We start from the raw sequence: 22,866 nt of genomic DNA on the forward strand, positions 1-22,866 counted from the left end.
AGTTCTTTTCTCCAACCAGGGCCATCCCAGGAAACTTAAGACCTAGGGTCAATGAAGCTCCCTTCTCCCATCTCTCTTGTTCGCCTCCTTCTGCCTCAGCCCCTCTCCTACCTGCCTCCTCCCCAGCACACCCACATAGAGGTGAAATGTTCAAAGGTGAACATCAAGGGCAGCCACCATAGAGGAAAAAAACACAAAGCGTGTATCTTGAGGGGAGTGTGTAGAAGAAAGAATGAGTAGTCCTATAGTGATAGAGGAAGGAAAGTATGCATCAAGATATATAGATATATATATATGAAATATGGGTCTTTTCTTATCTTTTTTCTTTTTATTTTTGAAAAGCACTACCTGAGAGAGCTACCTCCACTGACTACATTCCCAAGTTTTTTCTCAACCTCCTGGTCACAGGAGGCTCCCCAAAGCACAAGCCCTTGGGCAGTCACCCCGATACCCTGAATACCAGGAACACATCTGACCATCCTAATCTTTTTCAAACAGTCATCCTTGAATGGACTTTTGCAGCCAAAAGCCTTGTTCTTTCCCCAAATTTGATGTAGTTCTACAATAATTCATTAATTTAGCATATATGTATAAAACACATATCAGGCATTAATGTGCAGAACCTCAGCTCTTTTGAATTCCAGCTCTGCCATTTTATATTTAATCTTGGGCAAGTCGCTGTCACCCTCGGCTTTACTCATCTAAAAAAATGAGGGATTGGATTATATGATTCCTGAGGTTCCTTTCAGCTCTAAATCTCTGATTCCATGATCAGTAGGGCAGGGATTGTACCTCTTCTCTCTTTTGTGCTGCCCGTTGCACCTTGCACATAGCTCTCAAACTAGAAGAAATATCAAATGATTTAATCTAATGTGTCTACTTTATAGATGAGGAAACTGAGTCTCAACACATGACTTAAGAAAGATTATAGAGTCAATGGCAGAACTATGACACAGAAACCATATTTAGCACATTTATTATACACATATGCTAAAGGAATACGAAAGCTTTTAAAAACACAGTTCCCACTCTCTGGGAATTTATAAATTAGTGGTGGAAAGGAGACATATGGGTGAAGCAAGTTCAGAATAATTACAAGACAAGGTTATAAGCAAGTGTGTGATAGGACGGTACAGGCTTTACATAAATGCCAAGGTCAGACAAAGTAAGGCAGTACAAGGTAGATAAGGGCCATTCTAATAACACCAGCCCAGACGCCTGTGGCTAGCTCTCCCTTCACAAACCAGCTAGAGGCTTCTTCAGAGATGGATAGACTGGTGCTCTCTCTTATGAATCTTATGAACCACAGTCGTCTTGACCCATAAAACAATTGTCCTTTGATGCTTGTAGTAAAAACAGGCAAGTTTAGGAAACTGAACTAGAAGCAATTTAGAACTCAAGAATTATCTTCAAAGCCTTGGTCCAAGTCCTGCTCATCTCTACTCTCTCTCGGTCCCCGGTTATTAACACTCCATTGACTCTGGTTGTAAAATGCTGGAAGGACAGATTCAGCCCTGGTGACTTCTTTCAATGAATATGACTTTCTTTTGTCTGTCAGCTATGACCACGAAGGCCGCCTGACAAATGTGACGCGTCCAACCGGAGTAGTGACCAGCTTACACAGGGAAATGGAGAAGTCAATCACCATAGATATTGAGAACTCCAATCGTGATGATGATGTCACCGTCATCACCAACCTGTCCTCTGTGGAAGCCTCATACACTGTGGTTCAAGGTAGGAGCCCCTTAGGTCTCTGAGCCCCTACCCCTCAGCCTCTCTAGAAAGACCCAGACGCCAAGGAGACTGCACGAGTGAAGAACATAGAAGTACCAGAGACCTAGAATATCCTGCCTGTCCTTTTGTTCCCTAAATGACAACAGAGCACATGTTGAGATTTTGTCTACTAAATGCCAAACACCTAAATGCTAGACAAAAAAAATCATTCCACTATCTGGATATTCTAGACATACTGTGCAAAACATCTGAAATTTTGGAAGTATCCATATAATAAGCTGAAACCTTTTGCTTTCACCTGTACCCCTCCCCTATCTTCTCCCACCTACTACTGTGTCCCAAAATAAGGATAGCAGATAAAAAAGGAAGGAGGTAGAGCTTATTTTTCTTTTAGGCCTCCTAACTTATTTCTTTCAGGCCTCTTCTGATGTCTTTTTGTGGGTGATTGTTTACTGGCATGATTGCCTTGGGATCTGAGACCTATAGTAATCTCCCACCACAGACCAAGCCTATTAATTGTCCACAGACCATATTGTGGTTATTGTTGTTGTTAGACACAGCATATGACAAGTGCAGGGGCTACAGAGAAAAGGAATTGTGCAGATTAATTTTTCTTTTAATTAAGAGATAATGTCAGTGGGCTAGCACGTTGTCAGAGGATAAAAGTGTCCTCCCGATAGATAAATGGTGACATTTATAGACTATTATCCCACGACATATCCTGTTCCAATGACTTTATTTCTGCTCCGCCAAATGATTAATGATGTAGATTCTGTCCTTCTGCGTGATGACTATAGATGCAGGAGTGACAGCTGCATGCTACCGGGGGCCTGGAAAACTGACTTCTCATTGGCTGACCTAGCTAGGTTCTTTTTCTCAGATAATCAGGGAGCAACTTATCCGTAAAAGAAGTTTCTAACCTGACCTGACTTTTATTCTTGTAACTTATCGATCAAGAAAAAGGTCAGAAACCTGATTGGCCAGTACACATTCTATTCAGAAAATTTAATCAGGCCTTGCCAAGCCCCATTGATACCTATCCTTTCTTTCAGTCTTCTTGGTTCAGAATTCAAGCCTCCTTCATAGAATAGTCACTGATGGGAGAATCTTCAGCAAAGGCTGAAGGAAAGGAGGGGAGGTCTTGTTTTCTGTCCTCTTTCAAAAAAAAAAATTCTAGTTAATTCCAGAGGACTGACTACCTGGAGTGCATCTGCCTTGTGGTCTACCTAACAGCTTTCCAGATAAAGAGCCCTAGAGAGGGTAATGAAGGGGTGAAGGGAAAGCAGTTTCCCTCTATTTTTTCCCTTTAGCTAGAAAATATTTTTTAAAAAATTAGAAGTCTGATTGACATAAATTGTGTGGGTAAAAGATATCATTATATATTTAAATTTTCTATTAATAGCTTTCAACAACTAAAAAGAAAACATCATGGCATAATTATTTTGGGAGCACCACATATTAATAGTGTTGTTCTTTACACAGATCAGTAGCATCTCTTCTGTTCACCTTAACATTGTATGAGTGCTAATTGCAGGCAGTCTTCATCTGACAGCTGCAAAGTACCATGGAAACCTATAAAAATAGGTGATTTGTTCTCCTTATGACTAATAGAGTGGATAATTTATCTCTTCATTCCCCTCATTCCCCATTGCATTTTTTTCCAGATCAAGTTCGGAACAGTTACCAGCTCTGCAACAATGGCACCCTGAGGGTTATGTATGCCAATGGAATGGCAGTCAGCTTCCATAGTGAACCCCATGTCCTGGCAGGCACCATCACACCCACCATTGGGCGTTGCAACATTTCGCTGCCCATGGAGAATGGCTTAAACTCCATTGAATGGCGCCTGAGAAAAGAACAGATTAAAGGCAAAGTTACCGTCTTTGGAAGGAAACTTCGGGTAAGTGGTTCTTAACCATAACATCGTACCACAGAGTCCACGATCTCTGCATTTCTTGGAGAGGATAGGAACAGACTTGAGCTATAGGCAATCAGGGGAATATCCTGGCTATGATGATACTATGCAGAGCTCTACAAACCCAGGCACCTACTGACTTCAGACCACATAGCTTTAGGAGAGGCAATGTGGTATAGTGGATAGCCTGGCGACTAAAACACAGGAAAGATCTGAGTTCTAATTTTATCTCTATGGAGCCATGGGTGAATCAGTGCTCTTGTAGATTTCAGTTTCCTCATCAACAAATGAGCAGCAAAATGCCTGTCAAGCCCACCTTCCTGGCTTGTTATAAGGCTCAAAAGGGATCATAACTATAAGAGTTTTGCAAAATTAAAAATGCTTTTTAAAAACAGTATTATCATTATAAGGATTCCATTCTTGAGAGAAAGTTCTCATCTATAAAAATGTCACTTCTCTCCTTGAAGAAGCATGGGATGTGGAGACTCCTAGTTTGGGGCTACTTCTGGCTTATAGGGATAACACATCAGTGCTAGAGCACCAATTCCAAATCTCTTTTCACATTTAACATCTTATCTTTTCACCCCAGACCCCAAACTCCACTCTGGCCAATCCCAGGTGGGATTTCAGTATTTTGCCAACCTAGACTTCCCCAGGTTGGAGGTCTCTGCCTTCTAGATGACTTGAATACATATCTGTCTAATGCAATTCAATACACCTTTATTACATACCTACCGTGTACTCAGTGTTATGTTAAGCACTGGGGATACAAAGACAAAAAAAGAAAACAGTTCTTACCCTCAATAAGCTTACTTTCTACAAAGAGAAAGGTTTATAGACAATAAAGTACATGGTATAAACCAAGTAATAGAAAGTTATCTGGGTATGGGGGAGGGAAAGCACTAACCACCAAGATGATTAGGAAAGATTTCCTGTAAGAGTTGACCTTTGAGCTGAGTCTCGAATGGAACCCCTGATTGTAAAAGACTGATAACTTTCTAGGCATGGGGGAATACAGAGTTGCAGAGGCAAAGAAGAAATGTCATGAGTGGGGAACAAAAAGTAGGCCAATTTGGCCAGACCGTGGAGCTCATGCCTGAACTAAATGTCAGTAAGTTGGATTATCTTCTTCGCTGCCTTGGATTCTGATCAGTCCTCTAGGGCAAAAAGGGACTATGCAGCTAACTAGCAGCTGCTTTTTTGGGGGGTAACCCATAGCTGATCTTATCTAGGTGCTTTGAGATCCTTAAAAGTAGCAGCATTATAGCAATGTCACAAAAATGGATTGTCCCTCTTGCCCTTTTATTTGGAATAACATTTCCTAGGTGATCGTGACCACAAGAGAAGCCAGGCAGTTCCATATTAAGATTCTCCTTTTGTCTGGTGAATGTCTAATTCTTAACATTAGGTTATCAGCAGACTCCCATGTTTTCCTTCTTCCATCAGTATCTGCAGAGTTGCAAGCTGCCGTATCTTACGAAAGACAAAAATGGAATGAGATTAGCAGCTAAATCCTTAATGACTGGATTTCGGGGCTGTGTAATTGATTTTTGATACGCTGCACTGTAGAAGTTGATTATAAGTAGTAATCGCTTCTTTTCTCTGATAAATCAGCTATGCATTTTGACTGAGTTTTCAAAATAAAGATAAATGTGGCCCTAAAATAAAATGGCTATAATCCCAATTCTGAATATTAAAAACTTAATAGTGGTACTTGTGGTAATTAGCTGAAGTTAGACGCACAAGTCTTATAACTGAATTCCTGCCAGGGTTAGATTTGCTGGCATCATGTTTATGCAAATCAAAACACAGCTTTATCTATCAACACCTCAACATTTAATTGTCTGGTGTTAGTTCCTGTAACAATAATCACATATCCATTTAGCTCTCTTAAATGAAAATCACTATGAGATTATAACAGGTTGAGTGGACTGAAAATGTAATTTGAAAATGAGGGAGAAAGCATGGAATTTATTTGCATCTCATTTATTTTAATTCAGCTTTGTAAACTGTTTAGTGAATGGAATAAAAGCAACTCTTAGAAATTGCTTGGGAGCAACAACAACCAAAAAAAGAAGGTGGAAGAGATTGGGAAGGGACAGAGTTTGGAGAGTGTGATAGCAGTGATGAGACTGGGAGCCATTTTTTCCTTGGAAACTTCAAGAGGACATGATGAAATGGCTTGCAGTTCCTCAGTTGGATAGAGCATACTGGCTGTGTCACAGAAGCCATTGGCACAGCAGATAGAGGGCCAGTCAGGAAGATATGTGTTCAGTATCTCTGCCTCTGACACATTCTAGCTATAGGACCATGAACAAGTTACCTAACTTTTCATTGCTTCATGCAACTCCCTGTAACCATAAGTTACAAAGTAGTTGCCAGACTTCATTAGTGAAGAGGGTTTCTACACTGGGAAGTCTCCTACACCAATGAACAAAAGTCCAAGGAGGAAAGGGGTCACAAGTATCCAGACTCACCTAGAGAAAACAAATCATACATCTAGGATAATCAGTGTTTAACTTGGAACTTTGGTTCCTTATTCCTTCTCACCCCAACCCTCCCCACACATATAATCCTTTCTTCTTGTGATCTAATTAAAGGATGCAGAAATTTTAGCCTAAAAGATTGAGTTCCAATTAGCCAGCAGCATCAGAAATTTTAGCCTAAAAGATTGAGTTCCAATTAGCCAGCATCATCCTTACCTGCTTGTCTTTCCCCTAATCTAATCGGATAATCTTCTTGAGGACAAGTTTGGTTACAAATGTGCATGTACACTTGTCTGTGTCTATACCTATCATATATACATAGAGGAGGGTACCAAGAAGCATTTCTGGCTGAAAATCTATTGAGACCGGTGCAGAGATGTAGTACATCATCAACTCTTCTTCTTAGGGCAAGGGAATAAAAAGAGTAAAATGGGAAAATGGAACCAGATAATCAGCAATTAATAAATTCCTCCTCCAGACACCCTGGAGGATAGCAGGAGTGCTAAGGAAAAACAGTGATAACAAATGAGAATATTCTCTGTTGGATCTGGCTTTCTGTTCTCTACCTGATGCAACTTACCAGTAATAACAAATCTCATTTCTATATTGCTTCAAGTTATAATATATAACATCATATAATATAATGCAAAATACTTTAAAAACCCTTACCTTCCATCTTAGAATCAATATTATATGGAAATGGGTTTTCAGTAATAAGATATGTATAAATCAGTGGAATTGTTTGTCAGCTCTGAGAGGGGGAAGGAAAAAGAAGCAGGAGCAAACATGAATCATGTAAGCATAGAAGAATATTCTAAACAAAATAATGTGGGGGAAAAAGACTCAATATTTTATATGTATACATGTACATATATACATGTCTGTATATACATATATAAACAATACTATGTATGTATGTACTAAGTTCTAAGGCAGAAGGGTGGTAAGGATGATGCAGTTGGGGTTAAGTGACTCACCCAGGGTCACACAGTTAGGAACCATCTTGAGCATAAAGTACTTTCAATAGCGAGTGAAGTTTTCATTATTTCCATTTTTACATATGAGGAAATTGATGCTCAGACAAATTAAATACCTTGTTCAAGAGTCACAAAGTTATTGTCAAAGCTGAGACTCCTACATGTTTTTCTGCTTCCAAACCCAGTCATATTTCTACTGTACCAATTCAACAATAACTGTGCCACCATCTTGCCCAAGTTTGCCTCCCTGCTCAGGACCTGATGACTCTAACAGGTCAAAATGTAATATTAAGCTTTAGACAGGTACATACAATAGAAAACAAAATAAGAGTAGTTTTCAGTATCGGGGCAATTGACCAACTCTACTCTTCCCTAGGGGACAGACACAACTGAACGACAACTCTTCCCTGTACTGAACACAGTGCCTAGCACATAGCAGGTGCTTAATAATTTTTCATTCATTCCCCTCCAGCCACATCCTTTTAACTGAGAAAGAAACGGCCACTTAGGATGGTGAACAGATGTGTTAGATGAAAGGGCCATGACCCTGCCAGACAATTCAATATTCAGTGATTCATTTTTTTTTAATTGGGACGTTACATCCCTGCCCATTCCCAATGCGTGTGATTGCATTTTGTCTCCTGAAAATTTCTCGAATAATTTCATTTGGAAAGATTATTCTCTACCTCTTCTGTTGCCCCCTTTCTCTACTTCCTCCCACCTGCCTTCATCCCCCCCTGCCCTATACACACACACACACACACACACACAGAGCAGCTACATCAATGCATCCATCATAAGGCTGGTGTCCAAGAAGTGTGGACTTTCTGGTCAGTGGTGCTTGAGAAATACTTGCTGGTTTGGTTTCAAAGATACCATGTCATGAAATGTAAAATGATCATTCTTTGAATGTATAACTGCTTTGCTGTGTACCTGTCCTGGGGCCCTGGGCAAGGATTTTTAATTAGAAGAACTTTTTTTTCAAATGCTTTGGAAGTAGGAATTAACACAGACCCTTTCTAGTGAGGTTTTAAATTTCTACCCTTTTTCTAAAAAATTTTAAAAAAATGTGTTGTGAGAAGTCTGATTTTCCCTGAAAGAAGGCAGATAACCAGCCTCCTGGAGCTGTCTTCCTGATTGTAATTTACATAAAGACTGCAGAGGTAAGAAACAGATACATGTGTAGGTAGCAGAACAAAAGAAAAATTGCTTCCAAGATAATCTTCCGTCATGATATTGGTATTAGTGTTATTAGTATTCCAAGGAGAAGTGGGAGTTTGTAATTTTGTTTTGGTTTCCATATAATTAATATGACATTGCAATTATACTCTGGAGTGCGTTACTTTTACTTACTTTGCAAATCACAGGAACACAGGAACCAGACAGGACATTTCCTAGTCTGAGTTTTGTATGTGTGTGGTTTGTGTGCTCATGTGTGTACAAACACATTTGATCTCCTGCAGAGCTGTCAGAGTAGGCTGGCTTTTTATCATACTCAGGGAAGGTGTAAAACTTCTATCCTCCCAGATCCTTACCTGCCACATTGGGTCCAGGGTTTGCACAAAAGAAAGTCCTTCCTTGCTGTGAGAGTTTACAAATAGCAGAAAGACTCAGAAAAAGACCTAAATGAAGGTTCTCTCTTTCCTGATGACAAGGGCACAAGCTGACCCTTGGGTATCTATTCTAAGATAGATATAGATTCTGTAGTGAGTTATTTTGTTTGAATAAATGCTGGTCACAAGGGCAACTCAGTGGATTTGAGAGCCAGTTCCTGAATTCAAAAAACGCTTCCCAGCTGTAAGACCCTGATCAAGTAACTTAACCCCATATTGCCTAGTCTTAACCACTTTTCTGCCTTGGAACCAATACACAGTATTGATTCTAAGACAGAAGGTAAGGGTTTCATTTTTTTTTATTTTAAAAAAAAAGTAGTCACAATGTGGTTTTTAATTGTATTGAGTAGGTGCTAGTAGGATAATTAGTTCCGAAAATAAAAGAATCCCAGAAACAGAAATGTCCAAGTTGTTCATTTTATTTCTCATGTAAGGAGAATGCTTAAATTAAGAAACATAAATGATTTTCTTATTTATAAGGATCATCAAGTCTTGTAAAACGTTCTAGCTTTTTAATCAGATCAATAGTCAAGGATTTCCTCCTCAAGTCCAACCAAATTCTCTCCTGCTTCTATGCCAATTCTTTCCTCTTACCCCACTCCTTATAAAAATGACGATGTTCATTTTTTTTTCTTTTGGGTTGCCTCAACACATCAGCCCCAGTCATTACCCCTCAGAGCAGAATCGGAGCCACCAGCCATGAGCCCAAGAGGACCATTTCAAGTACCACGTTTCCTTTCCTTGGGTTCTTTATGAGCACTTCGGGCAACAGCAGCATCCTTTGCTAGATCAAAACATTCTGGAGGAAATTCCACAGGGGGAGCTGTTTCCCAAAGTTTGCCCACTGCAGAAATAAAAACAGTGCTAAACAGCTGAGTTTTATTAACTGGGGAAGCCAGGATGAGGAAAATACCCGATAATTAAAAATAATGACTTCCTTACAAACACAAAATTGTATTAATTTAAAAATTGGTTTCTCTACCGCTGGATTCCTACCGAGCAAGATAGGGTGGGAATTGTGCTGATCATGGCAGTGAAAATAATTCAAAATAACTTTTATGTTCTCCAGGAAGCCTCAAGGTTAATTTAAATATTGTTTGATGGGCAATTTAAATCGGGATAAGAGAAAACGTTGCTAAATCAAAGTCCCTGCAAACTATAAGTTTGAAGAACACATTCCCAGGAACTGCTGAGCGCTCCTTTTGGTCGTCACTGCCATCAAAGGCTATCTAACTTAAAGACTTCCACTTTATTAATGGCACACTCGCAATTAAATTACTTAAGAGGCTTTATTAGATTACAGCATTGGCCCAGACTCCTTGGCTCATCTACCACTGAATTTATCTTATTTCATTATTATTAGAAGCACTAGACATTCTTCACTGAAAATTCACAATTAAAAACCAAACTGGCAAGTACCAGAGCCCAAAGGAAATGCCATTTTTCTGGTGACCAGAAAAACGTAAATCTAAAATTCATTAGCTTGAACTGTTCATATTTGTTATTCTCTGTTGTGAGTGAGTGCATGTGGGGTCAAGGGGTCTCTGCAGCTGCATGTGACCTTAGTAGGGTTATAAACATTTTCCATGAATGTCATTGGCAGGGCAAGGAGAGAAGTGAGAGAAGGAGAAACCAAAGGAGAAAGAAAAGAATGAAGAGAGCAGAATCATAGCATAGGTAGAAAGGACCTTAAAGATCAGTTAGAAGTGAGAAGAAATGAGAAGAGTGAGGGGGTTAGAAACAAGAGGTGAAAGGACTCAATGGTGCTAAGTGATGCCTATTATCAGCTGCCCTTGGCAACATTCATAATGTCCTTGCTAGACACCTGAGTAGTCATGACCCAGAATGCTGAAACAAATGAGCCAGCAAATCTAAGGGTCCTCCAAAGCCTTCCACACATGTTTAAAACAAAAATGACACAGTTCTCACCAAGTTATACTTTAGGAAGAAATATGGCCATTCCACCCCAACTTATTATCAACTCTGGAAACAATAGCTTCAGTTTTTTGTTGTTCAGTTGTCTCAATCATGCCCAACTCTTCATGACCCCATTTGGGATTTTCTTGACAAAGATACTGGAGTGGTTTGCCATTTCCTTCTCCAGCTCATTGAAAAGGTGAGGAAACTGAGGCAAATGTGACTTGCCCAGAGTCACCTAACTAGTAAGTGGCTAAGGCTACATAACATAATGAGTCTTTCTGACTCCAGGTCTGGCACTCTGACCACCCTACCACTGTGCCACTTAGCTGCTTAGCCTCAGTTTGTAAGATTACAGATATATCTATATTCATATACACATGTGTGTATGCAGTTTCAGTTTAGATGCATGTATATATGTAAATATGTACTGAAAATTACCTTGTTAAGTTATTGGATCCCAAAATCCTCAGTAACTCCTAGAAATTAACCAAAGTACATACTTTTAAAATCCTTTGTTTACCCATTTTATACTTGTTATAATCAGTTAGGACCTTTCTTGATTTTGTATTCTTCCATACAGATACTGAACTTCAGCCCCATGCTTATTCCTTTGCATACACTTGACCCACTATTTCCTTTGCTCTCTTCCCTGCTGATCCACATTCTGTTGTTCAGTTATGTCTGAGTCTTCATGACCCCATTTGGGGTTTTCTTGGCAGAGATAATGGAGTAGTTTGCCATTTCCTTCTCCAGCTCATTTTACAGATGAGAAAACTGAGGCAAATAGGGTTAAGTAACTTGCCCAGGATCACAAACTAGAAAGTGTCTGAGGCTAGATTTGAACTCATGAAGAGAAGTCTTCCTGGGACTCTATCCCCTTCGCCATTTAGCTGCATCCACATTCTACTCATACACATTCCTCCTCCACAGAACCTTTCATTGCTGCTATATAAGCAACCTAGTATCACCTCTGAAGTAGAAAGAGCATCAGACACAAAGTCAGCAGCCAGTTACCCCGACTCCCATGCCCATACCAGCCATATACGTGACATAGCCTCAGGTTCCCATAACTGGGTATCTTTTTTACTCCTGAGTGAAGCCTAAATTAGAGCCCTTGTGTTTTTATAGGTCCATGGGAGAAACCTCCTGTCTATTGACTATGACCGCAACATTCGAACAGAGAAGATCTATGACGATCATCGAAAGTTTACACTGAGGATCATTTATGACCAAGTGGGACGTCCCTTTCTCTGGCTCCCCAGCAGTGGGCTTGCCGCAGTCAACGTCTCCTACTTCTTCAATGGGAGACTGGCAGGCCTTCAACGTGGGGCCATGAGTGAAAGGACAGACATCGACAAACAGGGACGCATCATCTCAAGAATGTTTTCTGATGGCAAAGTGTGGAGCTACTCCTACCTTGACAAAGTAAGTAAACTGTCTCTGCCTGTCTGTGAGGTGATAGGGAGGCTTGGTGAAATAGTGCCATTAGATATTCATTCTGGGCTTTCTGGGGGGAAAAAAATCTGAAATCTTTTGCCTTCAGACACTCAAAAACTCTTTGCACCAAATAGATGAAGGTTCTCCGCCCTCCCCTTGGACAGCAAATTTGAACAAATGTGTTATTCGTGGCTCAGCACTATTTCCATAAAAAAGCATTAGGCTTCTCAGTAATGGCAGGAAGGATGGATTGTCTGATTTTATTCTAAAAAATGTGCTGCAAAAATCGAGCCGAATCACCCCACTGGCAAGAGAGCTCTCATCTAATCATTACTTATGAATTGGAAATGCGGTGATTCATTTCTGCCTGGTCCTAAATTAAGCTATCAGAATAGAAAAGTTTGTCTAAAACTCAAGCCCCAGCTGCTGCACATTTCCACTTAGGTTACTCTCTTTAGCTGCCTTTGGGCTCCAAACATGCCAAGTTCCAAAAGTTCTGAAAGTATCTAACTTTCCTGGGTTAGGTAGCGACAGACACTTCTCTCACAATGAGAAAAGTTCACTTCAGAGCAGTAGTGGGAGGATACCTCCTCCTATCATATTTTGAGGCTATTGAAGACTAGTCTAGTTATTTTCTGGTTTCCTTTGACCTGTAGTTTGTTATATCAGTATATCAATTCCCTCCCTTTCTGTCTTCAGCTCTTTTTCTCCTGATCTCTCTATCCTGAAACTTGCAGAAGCTCCTCCTCTGTAGAGAAAGGAGCTGCTATCATTGATATAGTCCTAGAGCCATGCCCCTCCCTGAATGGTGATATAGTTAATGCTACAGTGAAGTAAAGACTAAGGGAAGCCAGAGTCATATCTCTGAGGGCCCTAGAAAATATCTTCTTAAGGTCAGAAATATGAGTTTTATTGCCTGTTAAAATTCTTTCCAGAATTCACAGGCCTGAAATACTTAGGCTTCCCAATTCAATTCAACAAATATTCACTCTATTTCTGCTATATGCAGTGCTAGGCATTTGAGGAGACATAATTTGGATAAGATAGGGTGTCTGCCCTCAAGGAGCCTAGAGTCTAACATGTGATATATACATGTGATATATACATGTGATATATACAAATATGACCACAGTACCTGATAAGTTCTTTATAGTGTCAAGTGGCAAAGGGGCAAAGAAGAGAAAGCTGCCAAAGTCCTTAAAGGTCTAGTGGTGTCAAACTCAAATAGAAACACAGATCCCTGTATGTCTTGGAAGACTATAAATTAACAATAAATTATATTTGTGGTATTATATTTTTACTTATTTTGTTAAACATTTCTCAACTACATTTTAATCTAATTTAGGCTTCACTCAAGAGTTTTGCAGCCCATCTGGAGTTTGGACATCTCTGATCCAATCCAACCTTTCATTTTGTAAATGAGAAAATTGGAAATTAAATAATTTGTCTAAGGTCCCATGGGTAGGAACAGAGCTGAGATTTGAACCCAGATCCTTTGACCCCATTTTTACTAGCCTTTCTATTGATCCAGCGATATGGAATATAAGTGGCTGAGACTCTGCACTTGTTCCCGAGGGGTGGTGAAAGAGATTGCTCATTATAGGATATCTATATTTTTCTGCATTTTGTTATGACTTCTGCATTGTTTCCTTTTAACTGTCAATAACACTTTTTCTCTTTTGAATAGAGAAAGAATACAAGAAATCCTAACTTCCACATCCCTTTCTTTTCTCTTCCTTCCTTTTCATCCAGTCCATGGTCCTCCTGATGCAGAGCCAGAGGCAGTACATATTTGAATATGATGCCTCTGACCGTCTCCATGCTGTCACCATGCCCAGCGTTGCCCGGCACAGCATGTCCACTCACACCTCCATTGGCTACATCAGGAACATCTATAATCCCCCAGAGAGCAATGCTTCGGTCATCTTTGATTACAGTGATGATGGCCGCATTTTAAAGACGTCCTTTTTGGGGACTGGGCGACAAGTGTTTTACAAATATGGGAAGCTCTCCAAACTGTCTGAAATAGTCTATGACAGCACAGCAGTCACTTTTGGTTATGATGAGACGACCGGTGTTTTGAAGATGGTGAACCTCCAAAGTGGTGGGTTCTCCTGCACTATTCGATACCGGAAAATCGGTCCCCTTGTCGACAAACAGATTTACAGATTCTCGGAGGAAGGTATGGTCAATGCAAGGTTTGACTACACCTACCACGACAACAGCTTTCGGATCGCGAGCATCAAACCTGTTATTAGCGAGACTCCTCTTCCCGTGGACCTCTACCGCTATGATGAGATCTCTGGGAAAGTGGAGCACTTTGGCAAGTTTGGAGTCATCTACTATGACATAAATCAGATCATCACTACTGCAGTCATGACCCTGAGCAAACACTTTGATACCCACGGGAGGATTAAGGAAGTCCAGTATGAAATGTTCAGGTCCCTCATGTACTGGATGACCGTCCAATACGACAGCATGGGAAGAGTGACCAAGAGGGAGCTGAAACTGGGGCCCTATGCCAATACCACCAAATATACCTATGACTATGACGGGGATGGGCAGCTCCAGAGTGTGGCAGTCAATGACAGGCCAACCTGGCGCTACAGCTATGACCTTAATGGGAATCTTCACCTGTTGAACCCTGGGAACAGCGTCCGGATCATACCCTTACGCTTTGACCTCCGGGATAGGATCACACGCCTAGGCGACATACAGTACAAGATAGATGACGATGGCTTCCTCTCCCAGAGAGGGTCCGATATCTTCGAGTACAACTCTAAGGGCCTCCTGACGAGAGCCTACAACAAGGCCAGTGGGTGGAGCGTCCAGTACAGATATGATGGAGTGGGACGGCGAGCCTCTTGCAAGACCAACCTTGGGCACCATTTGCAATATTTCTATTCTGACCTTCACAACCCAACCCGGATGACTCATGTCTACAACCATTCCAACTCGGAGATCACTTCCCTTTACTATGATCTCCAGGGTCATCTCTTTGCCATGGAGAGCAGCAGTGGAGAGGAGTACTACGTAGCCTCAGACAACACCGGAACTCCTCTAGCAGTTTTCAGCATAAATGGTCTTATGATCAAACAGCTCCAGTATACAGCGTACGGGGAGATTTATTATGACTCTAACCCTGACTTCCAATTAGTCATTGGCTTCCATGGGGGACTCTACGATCCCCTGACCAAGTTGGTCCACTTCACTCAGAGAGACTATGATGTACTGGCAGGGCGCTGGACCTCCCCTGATTATACCATGTGGAGAAACATTGGCAAGGAACCAGCCCCATTTAACCTATATATGTTCAAAAGCAACAACCCTCTCAGCAACGAGCTAGACTTGAAAAACTACGTGACAGGTGAGAACCCCCCTGCCTTAATCAGGGAAACAGCCACTAGGGAGCTGTGGTCCTAGGAGAGTTTGAGGGAGGTTTCACATCATGATGAGACCTTTTAAAATAATACCCCTTTCTGTATAGGCCAGGAAGAACACTGATAGCACAGTTGACATCAGTTTTGGTGTATTTCCCAATGACAAATAAGACAATGGAAGAAAGGGCATTTCAGAATGGAAGGGCTCCATTTTTTTCATAGAAAATGAAATGGAAAACAAACAGTGTTTATCATTGGCCACCGGTGGGTTCTCAAGGCCACAGAATCAGGTTTGGCTCTGGATATCTGGGAATGAATGAGGCAGAGCTAGACAAAGGGCATTTCCATAGTCTGTGCTGGATGAAAGTGAAAGAGATACCTGCTTATGCCAAGTCCCAAATAAACACATGCAGTCACTGTAATAAACTTGACTGGATCCTCTGTTTTCTTGTTGATTCTGGAAAGATGTCATAAAAAGGAACTTTTCTGAAGATAAAATGGTAGTACCTCATTCCAGTACTGTTACCCCACCTCATTCAATGGGGAATTAAGTCATATTGAACTAAATTCAACTATATTCTGCAATCATTAGCTTCTAAAGGATATTATTCAAAAAAAAGCCCATAACAATTGCCCCCAAGAATGAGGGAAGAGAAGGGACCTGATGCCTGAGCCTGTGGCATAAAAAAAGTTCATTGTCCAAAATCATATTAGAATTGGAAGAACACCTGCAGAAAAGGATGGGAAAGAGCACTAAATCAATCTGTATGTGTTGTGTTTTGGTAAAACTTTTGCCCTCATATCAATTAGTGCTAATTTACCACTTAGGAGGATAGCAAAGTAGTTGAACTTGCTGCTAACAATTTACAAAGAAGAGGTAATTAAGATGCAGTCAGGAGAAACTCTAATAACAGAACCCACTATCTCCCATAATTAAAGGAACCCTTGCAAGTTAGGAACAGAGCTATCTTCCTGTGAGTGGCAATTCCTAACTGAGGAAAGGGCTTATTTCTCTGAAGACGGCACTGCAAGCTGGCTCTGCCCTCCCTCGAGCCCCCAGGAGGTAGTGGCTGATTGAGGGAAGGAGGATGAAGGTGAATGTGGCTAGAACTCGGGAGCCTTGGGGAAGCCACTGATTTCAGACCTGGGGGGAGAATTCCTGGGCATCTCCAGACACCATTCCAGGTTTCTGATGCTTGCTGGGTAAAACCTCAGCCAAATAGATATGATTATATTGGCTAAATGATGCTATTTTTGCAAATGCCAATTCACAAATGAAACCCTAGTTAAGGAAACTACTCATGAGACCAACTTGAAAGCAGTTGAAAGCAGTAATGAGTCCCAATACCTGACTCATGGCATCTCCCTCTCAGTGGCCCCCTGGTGGTTCTCCAAGCTTACAAATCCCAAGAATGCTTTCACTTAAGGAAGAAAAAAAAAGTTGGATTTTGTAGTTTAATTTTCATAAGTGAGAAGAAAGGCATAACCTCCTTCTCACATTATCTCCTTCTCATATTTACACTTAACACCTGAGGATGCTTTGTTGACAGCATTTTCTGAGGGAAAGCGAACTTCTCTAGCTGTGTGATCACATGCTGTGAAGAACATTAGAAGAGGGGAATAATGAACTATTAGAATGAGCTGCATTCTCTTGCTCAGACCTAAATGACTCCCTCCTCAACAGATTGTTTAGGGAGACTGTTACAGTGTAACACCAATTACATTCAAAATGAGGAGAGGAGAGCCCGGTTGTCAGTGGGCCTCAGATGAAGCGCCTTCTGCAAAATGGAGGAGGAGACTGGCGACTCCAATAACTCAAAACCCAACCCCATTGACGCTTTCGAAGACTTAGGTCAATGACATGAGCTGTCACTGTCAGTTAGTAGCCACTGAACAGACCTCCTCTCAGAAGAGAAATCACATTTAACGTTGTTTCTTCTAGCAACAAACAAGTGAATTTCTGGTGGGAGGAAGGAGGAGCCAAGGGGGAGGGCAGTAACTAGAATGGAGCAATTAGGGCTTTGCTCCAGGCATGATTTCAGAGGGTGTTGACTAAAGGTAAGGAGTATAGGCACTGCAGAGCTTAGCACCTCGTTAGTGTGGATAATTAGTAAAAATGGGAAACTACTAGAGAGCAAACAAGGTTCAGTGAGCTTTCTCTGCCTCCCCTATCATCCTCCATCCTGCCGTCACAAAGTGGCACAATGCCAATGTCTTGGATTCTGTATACTTCTCATGAGACAATGTCACACCCTCTCCTCTACCATGGCTACCAGTAACACTGAAGTCTATTCCGTTTGCCCTGTAATAGAATAGAAGCCCCTTAAGGACAGAACTATTTAATTTTCTTTCTTTGTATTGCCACCACCTGGCACGATGCCTAGAACATGGTAGACACTAGTTGGTTGATTGATTACAATACTTTGTCCCAGATCTTAAAAGTCACTCTGGTTATGGTTCTAAGTTGGGTAGAAGCAGCAAGGAAGAGGGTTCTTTACACAATCTGATTTTTCTTAAATTATCAGAAAGATGAATCCCTGTTCATGATTTGTATACCTCCTAACATACTTGTCAAGGATACAGACCTGTTACTTCTTAGCACTTGTCTAAAAATACATGGGATTTATAGATTAAGAACAATTTGACATGTCCTTGTTTGGTTCCTCTTTGGACTGGTGGTCTAGATTCCCCGTTATGTCCCAAGTGCTGTCTCATCATGCCCCACTGCTGATGCCTATTTTCTCAACTCTTCTTAATTTTTCATTGTAGATGTGAAAAGCTGGCTTGTGATGTTTGGATTTCAGCTCAGCAATATCATTCCTGGTTTCCCAAGAGCTAAAATGTACTTTGTGCCCCCACCTTATGAACTGTCAGAAAGTCAAGCCAGTGAAACTGGACAGGTAAGCAGACATCCCAGCTAAGCATCCAAATTATCATTGGCATTCTATATTGTAAACAGAATTACACGGGGATGAGTGCACATCCATGGAGGAGTGTAACATCAGAGTGGGATATAAATGGGCCACTAAACAGTGCTGGATTCCCAGGGAAACAAATGTCAACACCATCACCTGTTGGGTACAAACCATCTTTCTTTCCCACCTCAATTATTACCTTAATTGCAGTATCGTTACCTGTTCTGTCTGTACCCTTGAGTTGTTACTTGATTAACAGTGGCACAGGGAAATCTGGAGGTAACTTACCATCTGTTCTTCCTATAAGATCATAACCCTTTTGGCTTTTATGGGGAGCAATAAAACTACGGTTTGTAGTTTCTATCCCATTAAAGGAACATTTTTATGCCCCACATAAAACCTCAGTGTTTTATGATTAAAATTTTATACAGATTGAGTTTTTTAAGATCATTTGTGGTTGGTTCACGCAGTAAGGACTACAGAGTTGTCAGGTTTGATTTGGAAGTTGAGTGGCCCATAGTTCACTGAAGTGGGTAGGACCATTAAAAAAAAAAAACTAGTTCTAGGGGTAGCTAAGTGGCACAATGGATAGATCAGCAGGCCTGGAGTCAGAAGGACCTGGGTCCAAATCTGACCTCAGATACCTTCTAAATGTGTGACCCTGAGTAAGTCACTTTTGTCTAGCCCTTGTCTTTAAAATAAGGGTAAGGGGGGAAGTTGGAGCTCAGTGGATTGAGAGTCAAGCCTAGAGACAGTAGGTCCTAGATTCAAATCTAGCCTCAGACACTTCCCAGCTGTGTGACCCTGGGCAAGTCACTTAACCCCCATTGTCTAGCCTTTACCACTCTTCTGCCTTGGAGCCAATACACAGTATTGACTCTAAGATGGAAGGTGAGGGTTTGAAAAATAAATAAATAAAAAGATAAATAAATAAAATAAGGGTAAAAAAAAAGTACAATTTGAGAATTGGAAGGGACCACAGAGGCCAATGAATTTAACCCATATCTGAACATGAATTATCTCAGGGGAAGCCCTACTAAATGGAATCAAAGAACCCAAGTTCAATTCCTGGTTCTGATATTCATCTAAATGACATTGGGAAAGTCATTACCTCCCTAAGCCTCAGTTTCCCTCTCTGAAAGATGAGAGGGTAATATTAGATAGCCTCTGAGATCTCTTCCAGCCCTAGATGTGTGGTCCTGTATCTGACAAGTGGCCTTCCCTTTTATCCAGGTCCTCCAAAATGTGTTTCACTTAAAGATAGTTCTAATTGCTTCAAAAATCCTCCTTGCACTTACAGTATTCCTCTTTATTGACAATATTTAGTATTATAAAAATATGAAATGTTACAGCAGTTTCAGTCAAATTGAGGTCACTACAGAGGAACAATCTAGAGTCTCCTGGTCACCCTGAGTAAGGTATCCCCACTAAGATAGCCAGGATTCCCACACCAACTTCTCCGGATGAATAGCAAGACTTTTACATATGCATAAGCATGTATTTCAAAACACATTCTCTTCCCATTATCCTAGTCTTTGACACAGCAACTTGGGTAATAATGCAAATTATTTGGCAAATGGGAAAAGCTGATGTATGAAAGATAAACATGCCATCCAAAAGTCAGCCTCTAAGATGGGGACTAGAACTCATCTCTTAACTCCCAGCTAAGAGCTCTTTCTCCTTGGCCCCAGGGCCCAGGTGAACAAAGTAAGCACTGATTTCTTATTCAGTGTGTCATAAGATATTAAAGAATGGACAGTTTGGGACACTGTCCAGGGACCAGGCCTAGTTCACCTGCTTGGAAGGCAGCAAAGCCCACAGCTGGAACCACTGAATCCAAACAAGCCCACCCCTTCAGATCAGGATGCCTTTTGTCTGACTGGTCCAAGGCAGCTGCCAAAGAAACCACTAATGAATAGCTATCCTTCTCCCAACCTCGCAGAAGAGTCTTAGGGTCATCTGTTGATGTGTAGATCTTTAGAAAGGTGGCCCACCTTCCCCACTTTGCTTCTTAATTAGTTACACAGTAATCTGGACTATCTGCCCTGCCAGCATACAGTCCACGACCTCGAATGCTCAGCAAGCCCCTTGGTGGCCCAGCCTCACTTCTGGAGACGGTAGGCTTGCACTGTTGTGTTAGTTCTGTGTCAGCAGGGAAGGGGGGGGCACTGAGAAGAGCAAATGCCTACCTTTTGTTGTCTTTTAATGAGCTAAGGCCAACCTTCTCATCCTTCTGGATTTTCTTTTGCCTGCAGCTCATTACAGGAGTCCAGCAGACGACAGAAAGACATAATCAGGCCTTCATGGCCCTGGAGGGGCAGGTCATCTCCAAACGGCTCCATGCCAGCATCCGAGAGAAAGCTGGCCACTGGTTTGCCACTACCACGCCGATCATTGGGAAAGGGATCATGTTTGCCATCAAGGAAGGGCGTGTGGTGACTGGAGTGTCCAGCATCGCCAGCGAAGACAGTCGCAAGGTGGCCTCCGTGCTCAACAACGCCTACTACCTGGACAAGATGCACTACAGCATAGAGGGGAAGGACACGCACTACTTCGTGAAGATCGGCTCCTCTGACAGCGACCTGGTCACCCTGGCCATGACGAGCGGGCGGAAGGTGCTGGACAGTGGGGTGAATGTGACCATGTCGCAGCCCACCTTGCTGGTCAACGGGAGGACTCGAAGGTTCACAAACATTGAGTTCCAGTACCGAACGCTGCTGCTGAACATCCGCTATGGCCTCACTCCGGACACCCTTGACGAAGAGAAAGCCCGAGTCCTGGACCAGGCGAGGCAGAGGGCCCTGGGGGCAGCGTGGGCCAAGGAACAGCAGAAAGCCCGGGAAGGGAGGGAGGGCAGCCGCTTGTGGACTGATGGAGAGAAGCAACAGCTCCTGAGCACTGGAAGGGTGCAGGGTTACGAGGGATACTATGTCCTCCCCGTGGAGCAATACCCAGAGCTTGCGGACAGTAGCAGCAACATCCAGTTTTTAAGACAGAATGAAATGGGAAAGAGGTAACAAAATGATCTGCTTGCTGCCATTCCTTGGCTGGATGGCTCAGTAGGCGTAACTGTTATCTCCTCTCCTAAGGAGATGAAGACCTAACCAGGGGCACTAGGCTGAGCTGCTTTGGGATAATAAGTGGCAAAAAGAAAAAAAAAGCTCATATTTTTTGAGTTCAGATGCTACTGTCCAAATGAGACGTTCTACATCCTCGAGTGGACTAAAAGCCTGACTGAAAACTCACCAGGAAAAAAAAATGTTCCAAGTTCCCCTAAGATATTACCCACTTGTTCTGGGTCTAAAGGAAAGAAATACAAATTTCATGAGGAAAAACAAAAAACAACAAAAGAAAAAGAGAAGGCCTCATATTCTATTACCTCACTCCATTCACACGTGAGCAACTTCGAAACATCCATGAGGGCCAGCTTCACCAGACCAGCTGAGGAAAACAATTCAGACTGCTTGTTTGATAAAAGCAAACAAACTCCAGAAGTTTTCGTTTAAGCAAAATACAGGTGCATTTAAAACATGACTTTTGGGGTGATTTGTGTGTAGCAACTGGGGTGGGGGGGAAAAAGAGGTGAAAGAGTGAGCACTGGAATTACTCTTTAAAGAAAAAAAAACAAGAAAAAAAAAGAAAATTAACATCAAGAATCAAGGAGAGAAATAATAATGTCCTGCACTTGTACTCAGATCCTACCTAAGTCCGACCTGAGTCGATTTAATCGAGGAGGGCAGAGTGTAAAGTTCAATTCAAAATGGTGGCTATAATCACTACAGATAAATTTCATACTCTGTTTGTCTTTGAAGATTCCATTGTGGACAGTAATACACAGTTACAGGGTGTAGTCTGTTTAGATTCTGTAGTTTGTTGGTATCAGTTCCAGTAGAGGTGTGGGCATTGTGTCACTCTTTTGCTAACGGGCACCACTTCAGATCACCCTGTACATACATGAGCCGAAAGGCACAATCACTGTTTCAGATTTAAAATTATTAGTGTGTTTGTTTGGTCCAGAAACTGAGACAATCACATGACAAGTCACCGCGAGGAAAGAAAAAAAAAATAAGTCTACTAAGAACTTTGGTACAAGAACTTTTTTTGTAATATACATGTATGAATTGTTCATTGAGTTTTTATATTAATTTTAATTTGCTGCTAAGCAAAGACTAGAGACAGGCAAAGATAATTTATGGCAAAGTGTTTAAATTGTTTATACATAAATAAAGTCTCTAAAACTCCTGTGGACACTGGTCTTCTGTGAAAGTATTTTGACCGGAGGACGGGAAGAGAAAAACTCAAGTGAATGAAGTGGAATTTCACACCTAGTCACAGTTGAAAAGCATTCATTGCTCACCTTCTAGGTGCCAGGCACTGTGCTGAGCCCTGGGGATACAAAGACAGACAAAAACAGTCCCTTCTCTCAAGGAACTCACAGTCTAATAGAAAAGTTGACAAGCAAACTACTACTTTACAAACAAGTTAGAAG

General features: G+C 41.5%; 1 protein-coding gene across 14 annotated transcripts in view; it reads left to right on the forward strand.

The window, feature by feature from the left end:
* The window catches only part of TENM2 (teneurin transmembrane protein 2), a 1,380,893-nt gene extending 1,358,268 nt beyond the window's left edge, over window positions 1–22,625 (forward strand). For all 14 annotated transcript variants that reach the window (XM_001370043.4, XM_056811550.1, XM_016433795.2 and 11 more), the window contains 6 exons: window positions 1,559–1,734; window positions 3,399–3,634; window positions 11,774–12,070; window positions 13,835–15,449; window positions 18,232–18,362; window positions 20,633–22,625. In XM_001370043.4, the coding sequence (XP_001370080.1) occupies window positions 1,559–1,734; window positions 3,399–3,634; window positions 11,774–12,070; window positions 13,835–15,449; window positions 18,232–18,362; window positions 20,633–21,394 (3,217 nt within the window). In that variant the 3' untranslated portion in view covers window positions 21,395–22,625. The remainder of the gene's footprint in view (window positions 1–1,558; window positions 1,735–3,398; window positions 3,635–11,773; window positions 12,071–13,834; window positions 15,450–18,231; window positions 18,363–20,632) is intronic.
* The last annotated feature ends 241 nt before the right edge of the window (window positions 22,626–22,866 follow it).

This window comes from Monodelphis domestica, chromosome 1, assembly GCF_027887165.1.
Source record: "Monodelphis domestica isolate mMonDom1 chromosome 1, mMonDom1.pri, whole genome shotgun sequence".
NCBI lineage: Eukaryota > Metazoa > Chordata > Mammalia > Didelphimorphia > Didelphidae > Monodelphis > Monodelphis domestica.